Raw genomic sequence first — 18,717 nt, forward strand, 5'->3', positions numbered from 1 at the left:
AGGGGCGAACAGAGGAGACTGGACAGAGAAAACCACAGAAAGTTTGAGATTATTTAAAGCTGGAAAAAACAAAAACTCAGAACAACATCCACACCATCAGATCATCTTGTTGATACGCTGACTTTACTTCATTGCAACCACCACAGCTTTTTTAAGGGCTAAGGCAATCACACATGTACACGCACACAAACGGCAGATCTACCTCATCTAGGAGATACAATCCTGACGGAACCTCTTACAAATGCCACAAAGCCTCCCAACAAAATATTAAAGGTTTATGTTATGCGTGAGCTGTAGCTGAAACTTTTAGTTCTGAAAGTTGCACAAATTAGAGGCTTATGTTTATGTATTTTTGTGTATTATATATATATATATATTTATATAACTTTCTCTTTAAACTGTCCTGTATGCAAGGAATAAAAATGTGGTTTGTTTTAAGAGACGTGTCTTATTTAATCTTTTATGTATTTATTTTTGCTCTTTATTAAACCAAAAGTACTTCTTATCTGATTACTCGATTAATCGCTGGAATAATCAATCGAATACTCGATTACAAAAATAATCGATAGCTGCAGCCCTAGTTCTATCTATTTCGTTAATTAAGGTTATTAATAAAATATGCTTAATGGCTTTTTTGTAATTAAATTGGAATCAATAGTCATATTGACTATGGTGACATCTAGTATAGATGAAGGTGTAAGAGCGAAATGAGGTGAGAGAAAGACACTAAAGTATATGGGAGATCAGAGCCTGCTAGTCTTTGGTGTGCTGTGGGTGGAGCGTCTCCCTCTCGCAGTAATGTGGGGATTTAGTCAAGTCAGATGAGATGCTTGCCGTCCTTGATCACTGTGTTCATCAGACGATACCAGCGTGCAGTCTTCACTTTAGGTTTCCATCACATCATTATCCTCGGTGGACACACCATAGAGACGTAGCTCAGCTTCTTATCAAATGAAGCTTGGGTGTGTCACTGGTATTTTTTTTACCTTGTAACTGTTGTGGCTTGTCTGCTGCGACTCTAAATGCTGCCTTTTAATGAAAATTGAAGGTCCTGATTTTTATTTCCCAGATTCACATCTGAAGGCTGAAACCTTACCTGTTTTGTCTCTCAAGCCTTCCGGTAAACAGCACCTGCTGCTCGAGGTATTTGACCTCCTGTCTGGCTGTGTGCAAACCGTCAGATCACGTGTGTCGCTGGTGGCAACGTGACCCTTTTCCTAGATCTCAAGCTCTCATACTAATCCGGCCACTGCTTTGTCAAGGCCTGGAGCTGCGACCGTGTGTGTGTTTTTAACACACAACAAGAGAAGCCTGCTGTGTTTGACAGAATTTCTCATCTGTATTTAAACATGAAGACATATGGTCATTATAAGTCATGACCACTGCCCTCTGCTGATTCAGTCGTTGTCCTAGAAACACGCACGACAGAGCTGTTTGTGTTCAAGTCCTTATTAGAACCTACAGTCAGGAGGATGTTGTGGAGTAAACCTGTCACAAGCTTTATTTTTCAAAGCGCCTTTTTGACTCATAACCTAAATGTAAGGTTTTCTCCATTGTTCTTTATTTATTATTTTTACCAACCGCTTCATCCTGGTCAGGGCTGTGTGGTTTCTGTGCCACCCAGGAACACGAGACAAGAATTCACCTGGACAGGGTGGCAATCTGTTGCATGGCGTCACACATTTACTCTTTTACTAAACCTTCGGGAGGTAAAAGGAAGTAAACCGTGATCTTGAAGGAGCCCACAGAGTGATAGGCAGAGCATAATAATAATAATTCTCGGACACTGACGAGACAGAAGACAGAACCCAATACTTAATCTTAATTAAGTACAATAAATGCCATTTTAAATGTTTAAGCCTAAACAGGACTGTAATTCTTGCAGATCCTTCAAAGCGCATTTTGGTCCCACATACAGGTTACATACTAAGGCTGCAGTCACACGATACACTGAGGCATATTCTAATTGACTGTACCAAGTATATACAAGAGCGGCTTGCTTTTCCCCAAACCATGAGAAAAATATTGTATTCAAATCGATTTAATTCATATTAAAGGTAAAGCTGACTTTTACAATACATGAATAGTTTCATTAATAAAAAAAAAAAGGTTTTGGAGTTCTGGGAGTTCATATCTCTGGCTGGGCTCACAAATACGGAAAGTGAACCTAGCCATTGTGGGACACATCAGTGCACTCTTAGTGTCGGTCCCAAGCCTGGGTAAATAGAAGGCTTGCGTCAAGTAGCTAAAAAAGCTGTAATTTCAGTAGTCTGTTTTTAAGGTTTGATATTTTTTATGTAAGGGGTTTAGCACTGGTTAAACATGCTGTGTTTGCACTGTGAAAAACACAATTCACAATTCTACAATTCCACCAACCAAAAATATCCAGCCAACAGCGCCCCGTGAGCAGCGTCCTGTGACCACTGATGAAGGTCTAAAAGATGACCAACTCAAACAGCAGCAATAGATGAGCGATCGTCTCTGACTTTACATCTACAAGGTGGACCAACTAGGTAGGAGTGTTTAACAGAGTGGACAGTGAGTGGACATGGTATTTAAAAACTCCAGCAGCACTGCTGTGTCTGATTCACTTATACCAGCACAACACACACTAACACACCACCACCATGTCAGTGTCACTGCAGTGCTGAGAATTATCCACCACCTAAATAATACCAGCTCTGTGGTGGTCATGTGGGGGTCCTGACTATTGAAGAACAGGGTGAAAGCAGGCTTAAAAAGTATGTAGAGAAATAGATGGACTACAGTCAGTAATTGTAGAACTACAAAGTGCTTCTATATGGTCAGTGGAGCTGATAAAATGGACAGTGAGTGTAGAAACAAGGAGGTGGTTTTAATGTTATGGCTGATCATTGTATGTATGTGTGTGTATATATGTATGCATGTATGCATGTATGTGTATATATACATATACAGTGTATCACAAAAGTGAGTACACCCCTCACATTTCTGCAGATATTTAAGTATATCTTTAAGTATATCTTTTCATGGGACAACACTGACAAAATGACACTTTGACACAACGAAAAGTAGTCTGTGTGCAGCTTATATAACAGTGTAAATTTATTCTTCCCTCAAAATAACTCAATATACAGCCATTAATGTCTAAACCACTGGCAACAAAAGTGAGTACACCCCTTAGTGAAAGTTCCTGAAGTGTCAATATTTTGTGTGGCCACCATTATTTCCCAGAACTGCCATAACTCTCCTGGGCATGGAGTTTACCAGAGCTTCACAGGTTGCCACTGGAATGCTTTTCCACTCCTCTATGACGACATCACGGAGCTGGCGGATATTCGAGACTTTGCACTCCTCCACCTTCCGCTTGAGGATGCCCCAAAGATGTTCTATTGGGTTTAGGTCTGGAGACATGCTTGGCCAGTCCATCACCTTTACCCTCAGCCTCTTCAATAAAGCAGTGGTCGTCTTAGAGGTGTGTTTGGGGTCATTATCATGCTGGAACAGTGCCCTGCGACCCAGTTTCCGGAGGGAGGGGATCATGCTCTGCTTCAGTATTTCACAGTACATATTGGAGTTCATGTGTCCCTCAATGAAATGTAACTCCCCAACACCTGCTGCACTCATGCAGCCCCAGACCATGGCATTCCCACCACCATGCTTGACTGTAGGCATGACACACTTATCTTTGTACTCCTTACCTGATTGCCGCCACACATGCTTGAGACCATCTGAACCAAACAAATTAATCTTGGTCTCATCAGACCATAGAACATGGTTCCAGTAATCCATGTCCTTTGTTGACATGTCTTCAGCAAACTGTTTGCGGGCTTTCTTGTGTAGAGACTTCAGAAGAGGCTTCCTTCTGGGGTGACAGCCATGCAGACCAATTTGATGTAGTGTGCGGCGTATGGTCTGAGCACTGACAGGCTGACCCCCCACCTTTTCAATCTCTGCAGCAATGCTGACAGCACTCCTGCGCCTATCTTTCAAAGACAGCAGTTGGATGTGACGCTGAGCACGTGCACTCAGCTTCTTTGGACGACCAACGCGAGGTCTGTTCTGAGTGGACCCTGCTCTTTTAAAACGCTGGATGATCTTGGCCACTGTGCTGCAGCTCAGTTTCAGGGTGTTGGCAATCTTCTTGTAGCCTTGGCCATCTTCATGTAGCGCAACAATTCGTCTTTTAAGATCCTCAGAGAGTTCTTTGCCCTGAGGTGCCATGTTGGAACTTTCAGTGACCAGTATGAGAGAGTGTGAGAGCTGTACTACTAAATTGAACACACCTGCTCCCTATGCACACCTGAGACCTAGTAACACTAACGAGTCACATGACATTTTGGAGGGAAAATGACAAGCAGTGCTCAATTTGGACATTTAGGGGTGTAGTCTCTTAGGGGTGTACTCACTTTTGTTGCCGGTGGTTTAGACATTAATGGCTGTATATTGAGTTATTTTGAGGGAAGAATAAATTTACACTGTTATATAAGCTGCACACAGACTACTTTTCATTGTGTCAAAGTGTCGTTTTGTCAGTGTTGTCCCATGAAAAGATATACTTAAATATCTGCAGAAATGTGAGGGGTGTACTCACTTTTGTGATACACTGTGTATATATATATATATATATGTGTGTGTGTGTGTGTGTGTGTGTGTGTGTGTGCGCATACATATATGTACATTCACATACACCTATGGCTACATATATGATCCTCAGCCTTTACCTACCGCCTGCTTCCCCTGCCTGGTGAAGATCTAGAGCCTTATGGCTCTGGGGACAAAGGACCTTCTTGAACTGTTAGTTTGGTTATCTGCTTTGAATTTAAATATATTTTCCCTTGACAATAGGTAGCAGTATGGTCTTCAGTAAGATTAAATAACTGCCTGAAGGTAATGCAAAGGTGCTGCCTTAGTAATGGGACTATAGTGATAGGTAGTTTGTTCTTATTGGTTGATTAATTTTATTCAAACCGTCTCAATGGTTAATATAATTTTTCTTACAATGTATCTGTACAGATAAATATACTGAAATATTAATTAATTTGTCAAAATGAGACATCAGGTGGTTAATGTCATTGTTTGTGTTTTTTTTCTGCTTCTTTAGTCAGTGGTGAAGACGGGCCGACTGCTCATCAGTCACGAGGCTCCAGTGACCGGAGGCTTTGCTGCAGAGATCGCCACCACTGTGCAGGTCAGATTCACACTTATCCACATCATCCACTACATCTGACACACAAGTTTCTTCTAAATCAGGCATGATTTGTTTTTATATATACACTGACGAGCCAAAACATTAGGACCACCCCCCCCAGAAACGTGCACAGCAATGCTTGTTTTATGACATTTGAGCAATCCGAGATATATTACATGTAGCACTAAAAATAGCTCCTCACATGACTATGCATACGTTTATACATGCTGCAGATATGATCAGCATAAAGACCCGAGTGACTTTAATAGGGGCCAAATCATTACAGCCTGTTAAAGTATCTCTAATGCAACGAGGTAATCCTATTTTTGGTTGTGTAGGCTTAAGAGAGCTGCTCTTTCTTTTCTGTCATGCCTTTTTATGGTTTGTTTTGAATGTTTTAATAGCCTGTGAATCATCTTTTTCCTTTCTGAAAATATTCTCTGTAAATATGTCACTTCAGTTGCATTACAGTTGTAAATATTCAGCTTACAACAAACTTTATAGTTTTCTTCTTGTTCTTTTAGAAGGATTTCATTTTACTTGATGGAAAAGCTTAGTAGTAGAGGTGTATTTTCCTGATTTAGTTGAACTGGTGAAGAATTTAATCTTATCAGCCACTGAACTAACACAAACATGAAGTCACGATAACTCAAGACAGGTTACCAACTAAATTGTGTAAAGGTGCTTGCACGGCCCAGCCAACCTTTTGATTGGCGGGGCGGTCAAGGTCCAGGTCAAGGTCCTTTCTGTGTGGACTTTGCATGTTCTTCCCGTGTCTGTGTGGGTTTCCTCCGGGTGCTCTGGTTTCCTCCCACAGTCCAAAGACATGCAAGTGAGGTGAATTGGAGATACTAAATTGTCCATAACTGTGTTAGATATAATCTTGTGAACTGATAAACCTTGTGTAATGAATAACTACCATTTCTTTAATGAATGTAACCAAAGTGTAAAACATGACGTTAAAATTCTAATAAACAAACTACTAAACTAAATTGTAAAAAGAATTCCATTAAAGAGACCTCTGAAACCTTGTAAAATTGTAAAAGATGGTTTGCAAAGGGAAATTGGTCAAAATGACATCACAGCGCTTTAAAAGCTGATTATGTTGACAGTAGACGCCTCAAATATGTAACTGTCGACATTGTTTGCAAATTCAAAAAGTTTTAGTTTTTAAGCATAGAGTCAAAAGACAACAGAACAGTTACAGTCCAGTATTTTTACTCACATTGTGAAAGTGACATCACAATGATGGTTCATCAGTCAGAAAGAAAAATATTTATTTATTTACCAATCAAAACACCTACATTGTTTAACTTCTTCACATCTATGTACATTTTAGGTGATTTGTATGAAATATTAACTTGTGACTAAATGCATGACAGATTTGAGTCCGTCAACAGGGAAATAGTTTTGCGTTACATGAGCTTTAAATTGAAAAACTTGCTTTTAAATCAGTGATTTTGCCAGTGTTCAGTTTCGTGTCGAGGTGTAATCTTTGCATGCTAGTGCTACAGGATGAAAGCTAAATTACGGTGCCCAGGTGGCGCAGCGGGATATTCCGCTAGCACACCAGCACCGAGATTCTGAACTTCTCAGTTCAAAACTCGGTGTTGCCACCGGTCGGCTGGGTGCCATCTAGTGGCCATAATTGGCAGTGCCTGCAGCAGACACGTTTCTGCTAGGGCGGGATGACCGGACTATATGGGTGGGGTCTTCCAACGCTGTGTAAGGACCCTGATTGGCAGATGGAGAGGCACCTGTGCGGAGTGCATTGGTGGAAAAGGGTTCCGCTAACAAACGAGTTATTTAGTTTAAAAATAAGTTTTTGTTTTAAATCTATACATACGTCACATTAAGTGCCTACACAGTGCTTTACACATTTTGGTTACATTCATGACAGGACAGGTAGTTACTCGTTACACGAGATTCATCAGTTCTAGTTCAATGTCAAATACAGTCACAGACAATTTTGTATCTATAATTCACCTCACTTGCATGTCTGTGGACTGTTGGAGGAAACCAGAGCTCCCAGAGGAAACCCACACAGACATGGGGAGAACATGCAAACTCCACACAGAAAGGACCTGGACCACTCCACCTGGATATCGAACCCAGGACCTTCTCGCTGTGAGGCGACAGTGCTACCCACGGTTCTAGCCACCCTGAATAAATATACAGATTATGAATCAATGAATGAATAAATATATAAGATATGATAAATGAGGTAAAGGTGAAAATAGTATTGCATTAGTCAATTAAAAAGATTTACCAAAAATTGTCGTACATTCATATGGGACATGTTTGTCATGAGTTTTAATGTTTCAATTATTTCTGCAACAGGTTTTTTGTTTGTGACTGAACAATTGGCACACACACACACACACACACACACACGTTTTTGCTATAAACAAAGTCTTTACAAAGTCCTCATAACCTTATTGTGAGTTTTTAAAAATCTTGCTGGGTCAAAGTTTTAAGTTTACATACACTTTAGCCACATTCATTTAAACTCAGTTTGTCACAATTCCAGACATTCAATCCCAGTACACACTCCCTCTCTGAGATCAGTTAAGATCACTACTGTTTTTTCTGAATGTGAAATGTCAGAATAATACTAGAGACAATGATTAATTTCAGCTTTTATTTCTTTTTTCATCACAGTTCCAGTGGCTCAGACGTTTAAATAAACGTGGTTGGTAATTTGGTAGCTTTGCCTTTAAATTGTTTAACTTGGGTAAAACGTTTCGGGTAGCTTACCGCAAGCTTCTCACACAGTTGCTGGAATTTTGGCCCATTCTTCTTCAGGTTTGGAGGCCTTTTTGCTCACACTTGCTTTTTTAGTTCTACCAATAAACTTTCTATGGGATTGAGGTCAGGGCTTTGTGATGGCCATTACCTTAACTTAAGCCACTTTGTATGTATGCGTGAGTAGGGCTGTCGCGCTAACCGCAATTTTGAAATATCGCGGTATAGACCAGCCAACCGCAGGGCATGCCAAGCAACCGCAACACCGCGGTGTTCACGTTTTTTCTTTCTTTCTTCTATTTTTTTTTGTTTATATTGTTGCAGGGTCCATCTTGTTTTACGCTTACATTCGGGCGTAATAAATGTTAAATGAATTCATAATGAAAATGAGCTAGGAGCGTCATTTTCCCGCAACCTGTTCTCATGCGTTGCTGCTGAGTGTCAGGCTTTGTGTTTTAAAATGTAAACAATCGCAACAGGAATTATAGGCAAGTTTATTAATGATCAAATTGAGTTCACACTCAATAAATACTTGTAATTTAGACTATATTCAAACAGCCTTGGTGAACTAAAACACTTAATGACGGTTAATATGGCATTGCAGCCTGCAAATATTCTCTTTCTGGTCTTGCTGGAATGATTTAAATGTATTTTTTCGTTGAATAAAAATGTATTGAAACGAATAATAACTTGAAATGTAGTATATATTGTTATGTTAATTATACCTACTAAATAGATAGTTTGTCGCATTGTAAAGTCGCATGCAGGTACAGTACACGTGTATTAGTGTAACGAGCCCCATCAGAGAGAGTTTTAGTACCGAGGGGAACATCGCTACCCCACTCAGATTCTCTCTAAACCACATCAGATGAACGTGTTGGTTCTTCTAGCGCGCATAATAACGCAGGTTTAAACTCTTACAGACTTTATTATATTTTTTTTTTACCATATTTTGATTAGATGTGTATTTACAATATTTAGCCTAAACACTTTTTTTTTTTCGTTTCACACTGTATATCTAGCCTAGGAGCTAAATTTAAACCTTTTTTTAATAGAGAAAAGACGCGCATCCCTGCTCTGTTCTGTATTTAACATTAAACACGCATTTCATTGGTCTTAAAGCTGTCTCATCTTTGTCATTATAAAGCAATAATATACCGAATCATAGCCTAACAATAAAGCTTGTTTATATAGCTCTAAAATGCAGATTAATTAAGTAATTTTCAAAAAAAAAAAAAAATGGCGATATTACCGCATACCGCGATATTGAGACAGGTTGAATATCGCAAGGGGAAATTCTTTCACCGCGACAGCCCTATGCGTGAGGTTACTTGTCTGTTTGGAAGACCCATTTGCACGCAAGCGTCATTAGGCAAACTTCCTGTCTTATGACTTGATTCTTTTTCTGATGTCTTGGCTAAATTCCTTTGATTTTCTTATGATGTCAAGTAAAGAGGCTGACACAGGTACACATTCAGCTGATGACTCAAATGATGTCAATCAGCCTATCAGAAGCCTCTAAAGCCATGGTATCATTTTCTGGAATTTTTAAGCCATGTGGGCAATGTTTTTTTTCTCAGCAACTATTAATTTATGGCACTTTACTTTTTTATATACCTGGATTACATCCTATGCTTCCATCCGTATAAACCATGCCTTGTGCATAAGAGCAAAATAGGTCCTTCCCAATCTGTTGCAAAAGATAGTTTTACGAGTCTGATGTGTGGAAACTTCAGTGACATGGTGGCTTAGTGGGTAGCACTCTGACCTCACAGCAGGAATGTCCTGGGTTTGATTTCCCAGTCGGACGGCCAGGGTCCGTTCTGTGTGGAGTGTGCATGTTCTCCCATGTCTGTCAGGGTTTCCTTCAGGAGCTCCAGTTTTCTCCCACAGTCAAAAGACATGCAGTCAGGTTAATTGGAGATACTAAAATTGTGAGTGTGATACTAAGTGTGGATTGCCCCACCTGGGGATTGAACCCAGGACCTTCTTGCTTCTTGAGAGTGCTACCCACTGAGCCACCGTGTCATTGAGGGTTAAGGGCCCTGCTCAAGGGTCCAACAATGGCAACCTTGCAGTGACCTTTTGATTACTAGTCCGGTACCTTAATCACTAGTCTTCAATTGCTGTAGATTTTTTGGTACCTGGATTACATTAGTCATAAAAAAAAAATCTTATGCTTCCAAATTTGTTAACCTTTCTTTGTCCATAAGGGCATTGTTCTGCTAGAACAAAAGTGGGCTACACTTTCGCTTGGTGAATTGTATTCACTGTGACTCTGAAAACAGACAATGAATGAATGAATGAATCTCCAGTGACCTGCACAAAGTGGTCTGACCTAAACTCCACTGAACACCTTTAGGATAAATTGAAAAATAGATTGTTTGTTTATTTATTAGGATTTTAACGTGACGTTTTACACTTTGGTTACATTCATGACAGGAACGGTAGTTACTCATTACACAAGATTATATTGAACACAGTCATGGACAATTTAGTATCTCCAATTTAGCTCACTTGCATGTCTTTGGACTGTGGGAGGAAACCGGAGCTCCCAGAGTAAACCCAGGCAGACAAGGGGAGAACATGCAAACTCCACACAGAAAGGACCCGACCACCCCAACCGGGGATCGAACCCGAGATCTTCTTGCTGTGAGGTGACAGTGCTACCCACTTAGCCACCGTGCCGCCCTGAAAAATAGATTGACAGCCAAACCATCTTATGCAACATTTGTGCCTGAAATCACAAAGGCTCTTTTGACTACATGGGCAAAATTTCCTATAAACACTTCTTCAGACTTAGTCACAGAAAAAGAACAGGACCAGAAATCGTCCCAAATGCCAAGTCCCCTTCACGTGTATGTAAACGTTTCACTTTCTTTAGATTAAGTTAAAGAAAACATAGTCACTGTTGCTTGCTTTGTATTGAATTTTGGAAAATAATAATCATGACCACTTTTAAAATAATCTTAACCTTTTTTTTAAATATTTATACACATTCCTCTCTGCACAGAAGTAGAAGAGAATGGAAGGAGGTATCTGGCCTTATAGGAGACTGACATTCCCTCACCACTCCCTTTAGCAGGTTTCACACACTCCTCGATAATAGGAGTGCTGTGTCCTGTTATTTCTGGATTGGTTGCTGGAACGGAGGGATTTTTCAGAGCAATCTAACCGTTTCTGAAGACCTCAGTGGAATAGTTAGGTTATTGTTTCTCTCTTTACTCATAAAGGCAATTAGAACTGCATGAAAGATAGAGGCTTCCTATCCTGACTCGAGCTGTGTCATGTCATGTGTCATTGTTTGACGTGATGAGGTGTGTGTAACGGTTTGTGCAAGCGTGTGTGAGAAAGGAGGGAAGCTCTGCTCACATGATTGTTTGAACGGACTTTTGGGGTAGCCAGACAGACATGGTAAAAAGTCTTTCTGACAGTTCTTAAAAACATACCAGACGGCTTCCAGACAGTGTGTCACACTGTGTGAGGTTATTGTTTAGTAACGAATCGACAGTTGTTTGCATTAAATAAAAATTTGCCACATTTATGCTGGCTCTTTAATGCCAGCCAATAGCACTGATCACTCAACGTTAGACGTTTGTGGATGTCTTTCCCACATCTGCTAAAAATTGGCCTGCGGTGCACTACATGCCAAAGCATGCAAATCTCAGAATTCAGTGCAGATAGATCATCCTCTGACACTCTTCAGTAACTGTCTTCACATTACAAAGATTTATGAAGTTTTAAGTTAATTTTCAAATAGGAGTTCATCCGTTCCATTACACGCTAATTAGCAGAAAATCCAGATGACTATGATAACATCTTTACAGCATAGTGGAGGAAGGACTAGAATATGAAAGTGCATAGCACTCTTAAGCAAATTGCTTTTGCAATACACAAGCCGGCCACTTGTACTGAATATAGGGTTGGAAAAGAAAGTTTGACATAAGTGTAACAACAGTTTACTATTGTATATACGTTTTGTGCCAAGCCGTAAGATTAAAACCTTTGAAACCGTACATCATGTGCTCTGATGTGGTGGCGGTACAGTGATTATCACAGTGCAGTCATGCAGTTCAGCATGTACCTACCACAGGTTTAGTGTGCACTGAATTGTACACACATTCAGACGGGCAGCAGGAATTTGTAAACTGAAAGGGAGAACGGGAGTAGCAAAATAAACAAATAAGAAGTCCTTGTTTAAATAAATATTTAAATACGAGTAATAAAAACCTGGAAAAAATTGCACTTTCGTAATTATATAGGATCATAAACCATCAAGGTAAAGCACTCATCTGTAAAAGCACATTTTACTTACAAGCTGGGTTATTTAACTAGATTTAAATAAAATAGAATAGAATAGAATACATTTAATTATCATGCACTTATCAGCCATAACATTAAAACTACCTCCTTGTTTCTACACCCACTGCCCATTTTATCAGCTCCACTTACCATATAGAAGCACTTTGTAGTTCTACAATTACTGACTGTAGTCCATCTATTTCTCTACATACTTTTTTTTAGCCTGCTTTCACCCTGTTCTTCAATTGTCAGGACCCCCACAGAGCAGGTATTATTTAGGTAATGGGTCATTCTCAGCACTGCAGTGACACTGACATAATGGTGGTGTGTTAGTGTGTGTTGTGCTAGTATGAGTGGATCAGACACAGCAGCGCTGCTGGAGTTTTTAAATACCGTGTCCACTCACTGTCCACTCTATTAGACCAGGGGTTTTCAAACTGGAGTACTTGTCTGGGGGAGTGCGAGTGCCTGACCAGGGGGCGTGACATTACGAGATTTTTTTTACTTCTAAAACTAAAGTAATTCATGTTTCACCCACAGGAGACATATTTGATTAATCTAACTGACCACGCACACACGCACGTTTAATGTTATCCAGTTCAGTTTGAAAAAAACGTGGAAAACGGTGAAGATAAACCGGTGACAAGAACAACGACTGCTGTTATAGGACGTGTGTGTGTCTTTAAGAGAGACGCTCTGTTCACAGTATCGATATAAGTGATTTAGGAGTCGATTCATTTTAAGCGAAGCGTAAGTTTCTTTCTCAGTCATCTCTCCGTGTTTACTGTTATAATGAATGCTGCGGTTTTAAATAAACACCAACTACTACAGAACATTTTGTGTGACTCGCTTACTTTAAAAAGCTCGGGCTTAATTAAACTGCTATTACCACAGAGCGGTAACCGAGTCAGACTCGTTCTGCCTGTGGAGCTAAAAGTTTTCTGTCAGTCAAAGCAGATGATCCTGAACTAACCAATTTAGTAACTGATGTACTTTTGCCTCTGCTTGACTCTGTGAAGTAAAGTTTTCTGCTCTCATCTACATCAAAAGCAAGAACCGCTTACGATTTACAAAAGTGAACCACAAATTTATATAATGTGCTGATAGAATCGGCTCAGATGGGATCAGACTGTATTATCTTTTGGAACTAATATTTTCAATCAGCAAGATTGCATTGTATGTATGATGTGCAAAACAGTAATTATGTTGTTTTAGGTTGTCAAGAGCTTTCGCAATGGTTTCTGTGCGATGGTTGACGAAGGGGGGGGGTTGAGGCGCAAGTTCGGGGGGGGCGAGAGATTGCGGTTGGCACACGAATGGGGGCGCATGTCCAAAAAGGTTGAAAACCCCTGTATTGGACACTCCTACTTGGACACTGTCTTATCCACTCATACCAGCACAACACACACTAACACACCACCATTATGTCAGTGTCACTGCAGTGCTGAGAGTGATCCACCACCCAAATAATACCTACTCTGTTAATTAGCCTTTTGTTGTGCATGGTTACAGATTCACATAGGTTGCTCATGATTGGTTGAAACGGCCACCACCAACTATGTACTTGCACATGCACACAAGCACCTGTCAGAGCAAATGTAGACAGAGGTTTATCAGATCAGGAGAGTTGGCAACACTACCCCCCCTTCCCCCACAAAGGGTGCTACATAAAGCTCTTAGCTAAAAAATCCTCCCAAATTCTTTCACATGTTGTTGAACCTCATCCTGTATGGTTTTTATGGTTTTGCCATAATCAGCTGTTCCTATCAATGTGTGCTACATAGTTCCACACTGACTTCAGAGACCCACCACATTTTACAAGAGCATGGTTACTTGACTGTGTGGTCTTCAATCAATCCCACCAGATTATTATTGGAGCGAATAGGATTGAAGGTTTAATGTGCTGCTCATTTCCACAGCTGCACGTTGGGAGTGCTGGTAGTTTGAAGTTAGCCAGCACCGCTCACATCATGCATGAGAGTGCTGAAAATGATGGGTTGTGCTGTTTTAACAGAATCATGCACATAAATTACTTGTAAACTTGGGGCAGAGATGGCTCTGAAGCACATAACTGATGATCAGGGTGTTGAAATGAGTTTGTTTTAAAATACTATGTATGGACAAAAGTATTGGGACACTCCATTTAATTATTTTTTGAATGTGTTTTAGCCACAAGTAATGCAAACAGGTGTAATAAATCAATTGTATGAAGGAAGTACACTGATCAGCCATAACATTAAAACCACCTCCTTGTTTCTACACTCACTGTCCATTTTATCAGCTCCACTTACCATGTCGATGCACTTTGTAGTTCTACAATTACTGACTGTAGTCCATCTGTTTCTCTGCATGCTTTGTTAGCCCCCTTTCATGCTGTTCTTCAATGGTCAGGACCACCTTTAAACACCTCACTGTCACTGCTGGACTGAGAATAGTCCACCAACCAAAAATATCCAGCCAGCAGAGCCCCATGGGCAGCGTCCTGTGACCACTGATGAAGGTCTAGAAGATGACCAACTCAAACAGCAGCAACAGATGAGCAATCGTCTGTGTCTTTACATCTACAAGGTGGACCAACTAGGTAGGAGAGTCTAATAGGTTGGACAGTAAGTGTACACTGTATTTAAAAAACTCTTAGATTGTTTATCTATTGCTGCTGTTTGAGTTGGTCATCTTCTAGACCTTCATCAGTGGTCACAGGACGCTGCCCATGTAGGTGGACTATTCTCAGTCCAGCAGTGACAGTGAGGTGTTTAAAAACTCCATCAGCGCTGCTGTGTCTGATCCACTCATACCAGCACAACACACACTAACACACCACCACCATGTCAGTGTCACTGCAGCAGGGCTCTAGAGTGCGACCAATTTGGTCGCACATGCGACCTAATTTCTCAATGGTGCGACTAAAAAAAATCTCAGGTCGCACCGGTGCGACCAGGCATCCGAGGGAAAAATAAACAACAGACACACATTAGGCCAATATCATGGTCTAAACCAATCAGAGATAGTGAAGGGCGGGACAATATTGTAGCGGTGATATGTGAGCGACATTCAGCTCAGCCAATCAGAATGCAGCACCAGGTTTATACATGTGCGTTCGGACGTTCTGCTGTAAGTTTAGTTTTGTATATGAGACTTGCCGGATGTTCCCAGAATGGAAGTTCGGGTTCTGGAGCTCGGCGGTGTAAAGTGTTGTAACGCTCACTTAAGTCCTGACTAAACAGTAAAAGTGACTCGACCCTGTCGTGTGCCTTTATTCCCACACCTCCACCACCGCACAGCAAAAGACCCGCAGCATCCCCACCGGACAGCGGCTAGGTGAGCCGACCCTCTACAGTAGCAAGGGGCTAATGCTAGCGGTAAAGTGCCGCGATAGTGAAAGTAAAAACACGACAATATTTTCGTTAAGTAAAATATAAAATAACTAAAAGACCAAAATATATTAGAATACATGTAGTCAAAATACACAGTGAGTGCACTGCAAGCGATTTTGGGAATCTGTGTAAAAGATACAGTAAAGCCGATAATATAATGCACTGCATTTAAGATTACACTCTAACACACACACAAACATATACATATAATTTTAAATATACACACACATATAAATAGATATACACACATACATACACATTTACTCTATTATTTTTATAATTTTTATAAGTGTGCTATAATTAGTCTGTAATACTATAATTAACTGTAAAGAAGACAGTGGCCGGCAATAGTATATTTGTGACTGGTTCTAATACATTTTGAATTGAAAGGCTAAAAAAGCCCAATGCATCTATAAAACACATTACATGCCGCGATAAATGCACTGCCCAAGTGTCCCCTCTCCCCACTGCCTTTCAGCGGCAGGCAGCAGCAAACAGATCATCAGACGAAACCATGTTGACCAGATTGTTAGTTATTTCCAAGTCAATATTGCCTGTATGGACAGTGATTTAAAAAAAAAAAAAAAAAAAGTGAACCTGTAAAACTGCGGTGTTAAATGCGATGCGGTCGAAAATTTGGGTGCACCTAACTTTTGTGCTGGTGCACCTAAGAAAAAAAGTTAGGTGCACCAGTGCAACCAGTGCAAAACGTTAGTCTAGAGCCCTGCTGCAGTGCTGAGAATGATCCACCACCTAAATAATACCTACTCTGTAGTGGTCCTGGGAGAGTCCTGACCATTGAAGAACAGCATGAAAGGGGGCTAACAAAGCATGCAGAAAAACAGATGGACTACAGTCAGTAATTGTAGAGCTACAAAGTGCTTCTATATGGTAAGCGGAGCTGATAAAATGGACATTGAGTGTAGAAACAAGGAGGTGGTTTTAATGTTATGGCTGATCAGTGTATGTACAACAAGCTCACTGTCAGGTGTTCAAATACTTTTGGCCATATAGTGTAGTACCGCACACAATTATGATCTGGCTTTTCTCTTTTCAACTGACTTTCTTTTTAACCTAAGCTGATGCCATATGGTGCTGTAAGCTTTCTCTTTGATTCAAGCAGACTTTTACACTAGTCTGTGGGACAAATCTGCTAGGTTGTATTTATGCCCACCCCTGGAATGTTCCAAAGATGTACTCACACCATTGTTCTCCATCAAGACAGATGTTCTTTTCTTAAGGATAATCATTAAACGTTTTGCACCATTTAGGAAGGAGCTAAACCCAGATCCAGCATTGATGAAGTTTCCTTAATGATTATTGTGAAAGTGCTAGTGTTGTGCAAACAGCAGAACCACTGGAGATTCATTTGAGTTAGATCGCATTATCCATCTTTGTTTTCATCACTGGCTGGAAAGCTCGGATCATTTAGTCATTTAGTGCTGCCAGACGTAAGTACAAAATGGAACATGTAATAACTGTGATTTGGTGCTTAGTGATTTGGTTTTTGATGTACTGCACTAACCTTCCAAATCGATGCATTTCAGATCATTTTAAGTTGGATCAATGGTGCAGTGGATTTAAGCTTCCAAGTACAGTTAAGCCAGTTTTCCACATCAGCATTAATAGAATTTACATGTATTTATCTGGCAGATGTTTTTATCATTCGAAGAGACTCAATTCAGCTCTGAGTGGGTCAGAGTTTTGCACAAAAACAGTGGCCACTTGGTCCTTCTTTTAAAAAAAATATATTTTCTTTATGCATTTTCTCCCCTTTTTAGCACGTCCAATTGCCCGATTGCTCTGCCCTGCTCTGATTGAGGAGAACGAAGCTAACCCACGCCCCCTCAGACACTAATCCGATCATCCTGCCCTAGCAGACACGGTAGCCAATTAGAGTCTGCTGCAGGCACTGCCAATTATGTCCGCTGGATGGCGGCCAGCCGACCGGTGGCAACGCCGAGTTTCGAACCGAGGAGTTCAGAGTCTCAGCGCTGGTGTGCTAACGGAATATTCCGCTGTGCCACCTGGGCGTTTGTCTTATTTTTAAAGAAGGGGGCAGCCTAGCAAGGTCCACTTGTCAGGGCACTCTCAGTGCCGGTCCCAAGCCCGGATAGAAATAAAAGGTTTGTGTCAGTAATGGCATCTGTACCAGTGTAAAACTGTACCAGATAATATATGCAGACCAGAATGATCTGCTGATGGCGACCCCTAATATAACAGGAGCAGCCAAATGAAGGATGTGTTATTTTTATTCCTTAATATTTTCTAGTCACACTTCATTTTTACTGAATACTAGGAATATTGCATCTTAAGGATCTATCTGATTGATTGTGCTGTCCTCTCAGCAAGTCTGGCTTCACTGAATGTATGAAATCACTACCTTCATATCTTATAAAAAAGATAATGCTAGAGGTATACTTGGTTTTAGATTGTGACTGTCCTTTTTCTTTAAATAAGATTTCACATTTAGTAAGGCTGCATTCACATGATAAGCGTTTTGTGCCTTATTCAATGTGAGATGCAATGGAAATGGTACGCAGCAAAATAACCTTCTGCTGACTGTGCCACTGAGCGGCGAGCTTGAAAACAATACACAGTATGGCCAGTTTATTCACATGCAGTTTTGGATTTAATGAATTTTTGTTTAAAACAGGAACGCTCGTCATTAAGGAAACATGAGTCTTTATTACTTCATTAGGCACATTGAATCTCATTAAAGAGCTAAGAAGCCACAACAAGTGATTCCTGGATTAGTGAATGCAGGATTGCTATCTAAACTGCAGGCCCAGTCTCCCTTTTTCACAGCTCACTGGTCACCATGCTGTATGTTTTCTCGAAATGTCATGTTGATGAAACAGTTTAGGGTTCTGTAAAACATAATCGGTTTCTGGCGGTTTCTCAATCACCGCCATGTCTGGGATTTGCTTCAGACTTCATCATATAAACAATTCATTTCATTGACGGTGCTATGAAAAGATCAGATTGATGAGATTGAACAAAGCGCCAAGCAGAACAAACCTCAAGGCTGTTCGGCAAATCTGCGGTCCGGGAAGCACAACGGCAAGGCAAGCAGCACCGACCACTACATAGTAAAATAGAGGTTTAGTATCAATGCAGTTTAAG

The 18,717-nt window shown here is 40.5% G+C and overlaps 1 protein-coding gene across 1 annotated transcript in view; it reads left to right on the plus strand.

The window, feature by feature from the left end:
- Window positions 1–18,717, plus strand: part of bckdhb (branched chain keto acid dehydrogenase E1 subunit beta) — a 130,616-nt gene that overhangs the window by 85,296 nt on the left and 26,603 nt on the right. The window contains exon 9 of the mRNA XM_062992111.1: window positions 5,084–5,170. Within this exon, the coding sequence (XP_062848181.1) occupies window positions 5,084–5,170 (87 nt within the window). The remainder of the gene's footprint in view (window positions 1–5,083; window positions 5,171–18,717) is intronic.

Source organism: Trichomycterus rosablanca, chromosome 3, assembly GCF_030014385.1.
Source record: "Trichomycterus rosablanca isolate fTriRos1 chromosome 3, fTriRos1.hap1, whole genome shotgun sequence".
In the NCBI taxonomy this organism is placed as follows: domain Eukaryota; kingdom Metazoa; phylum Chordata; class Actinopteri; order Siluriformes; family Trichomycteridae; genus Trichomycterus; species Trichomycterus rosablanca.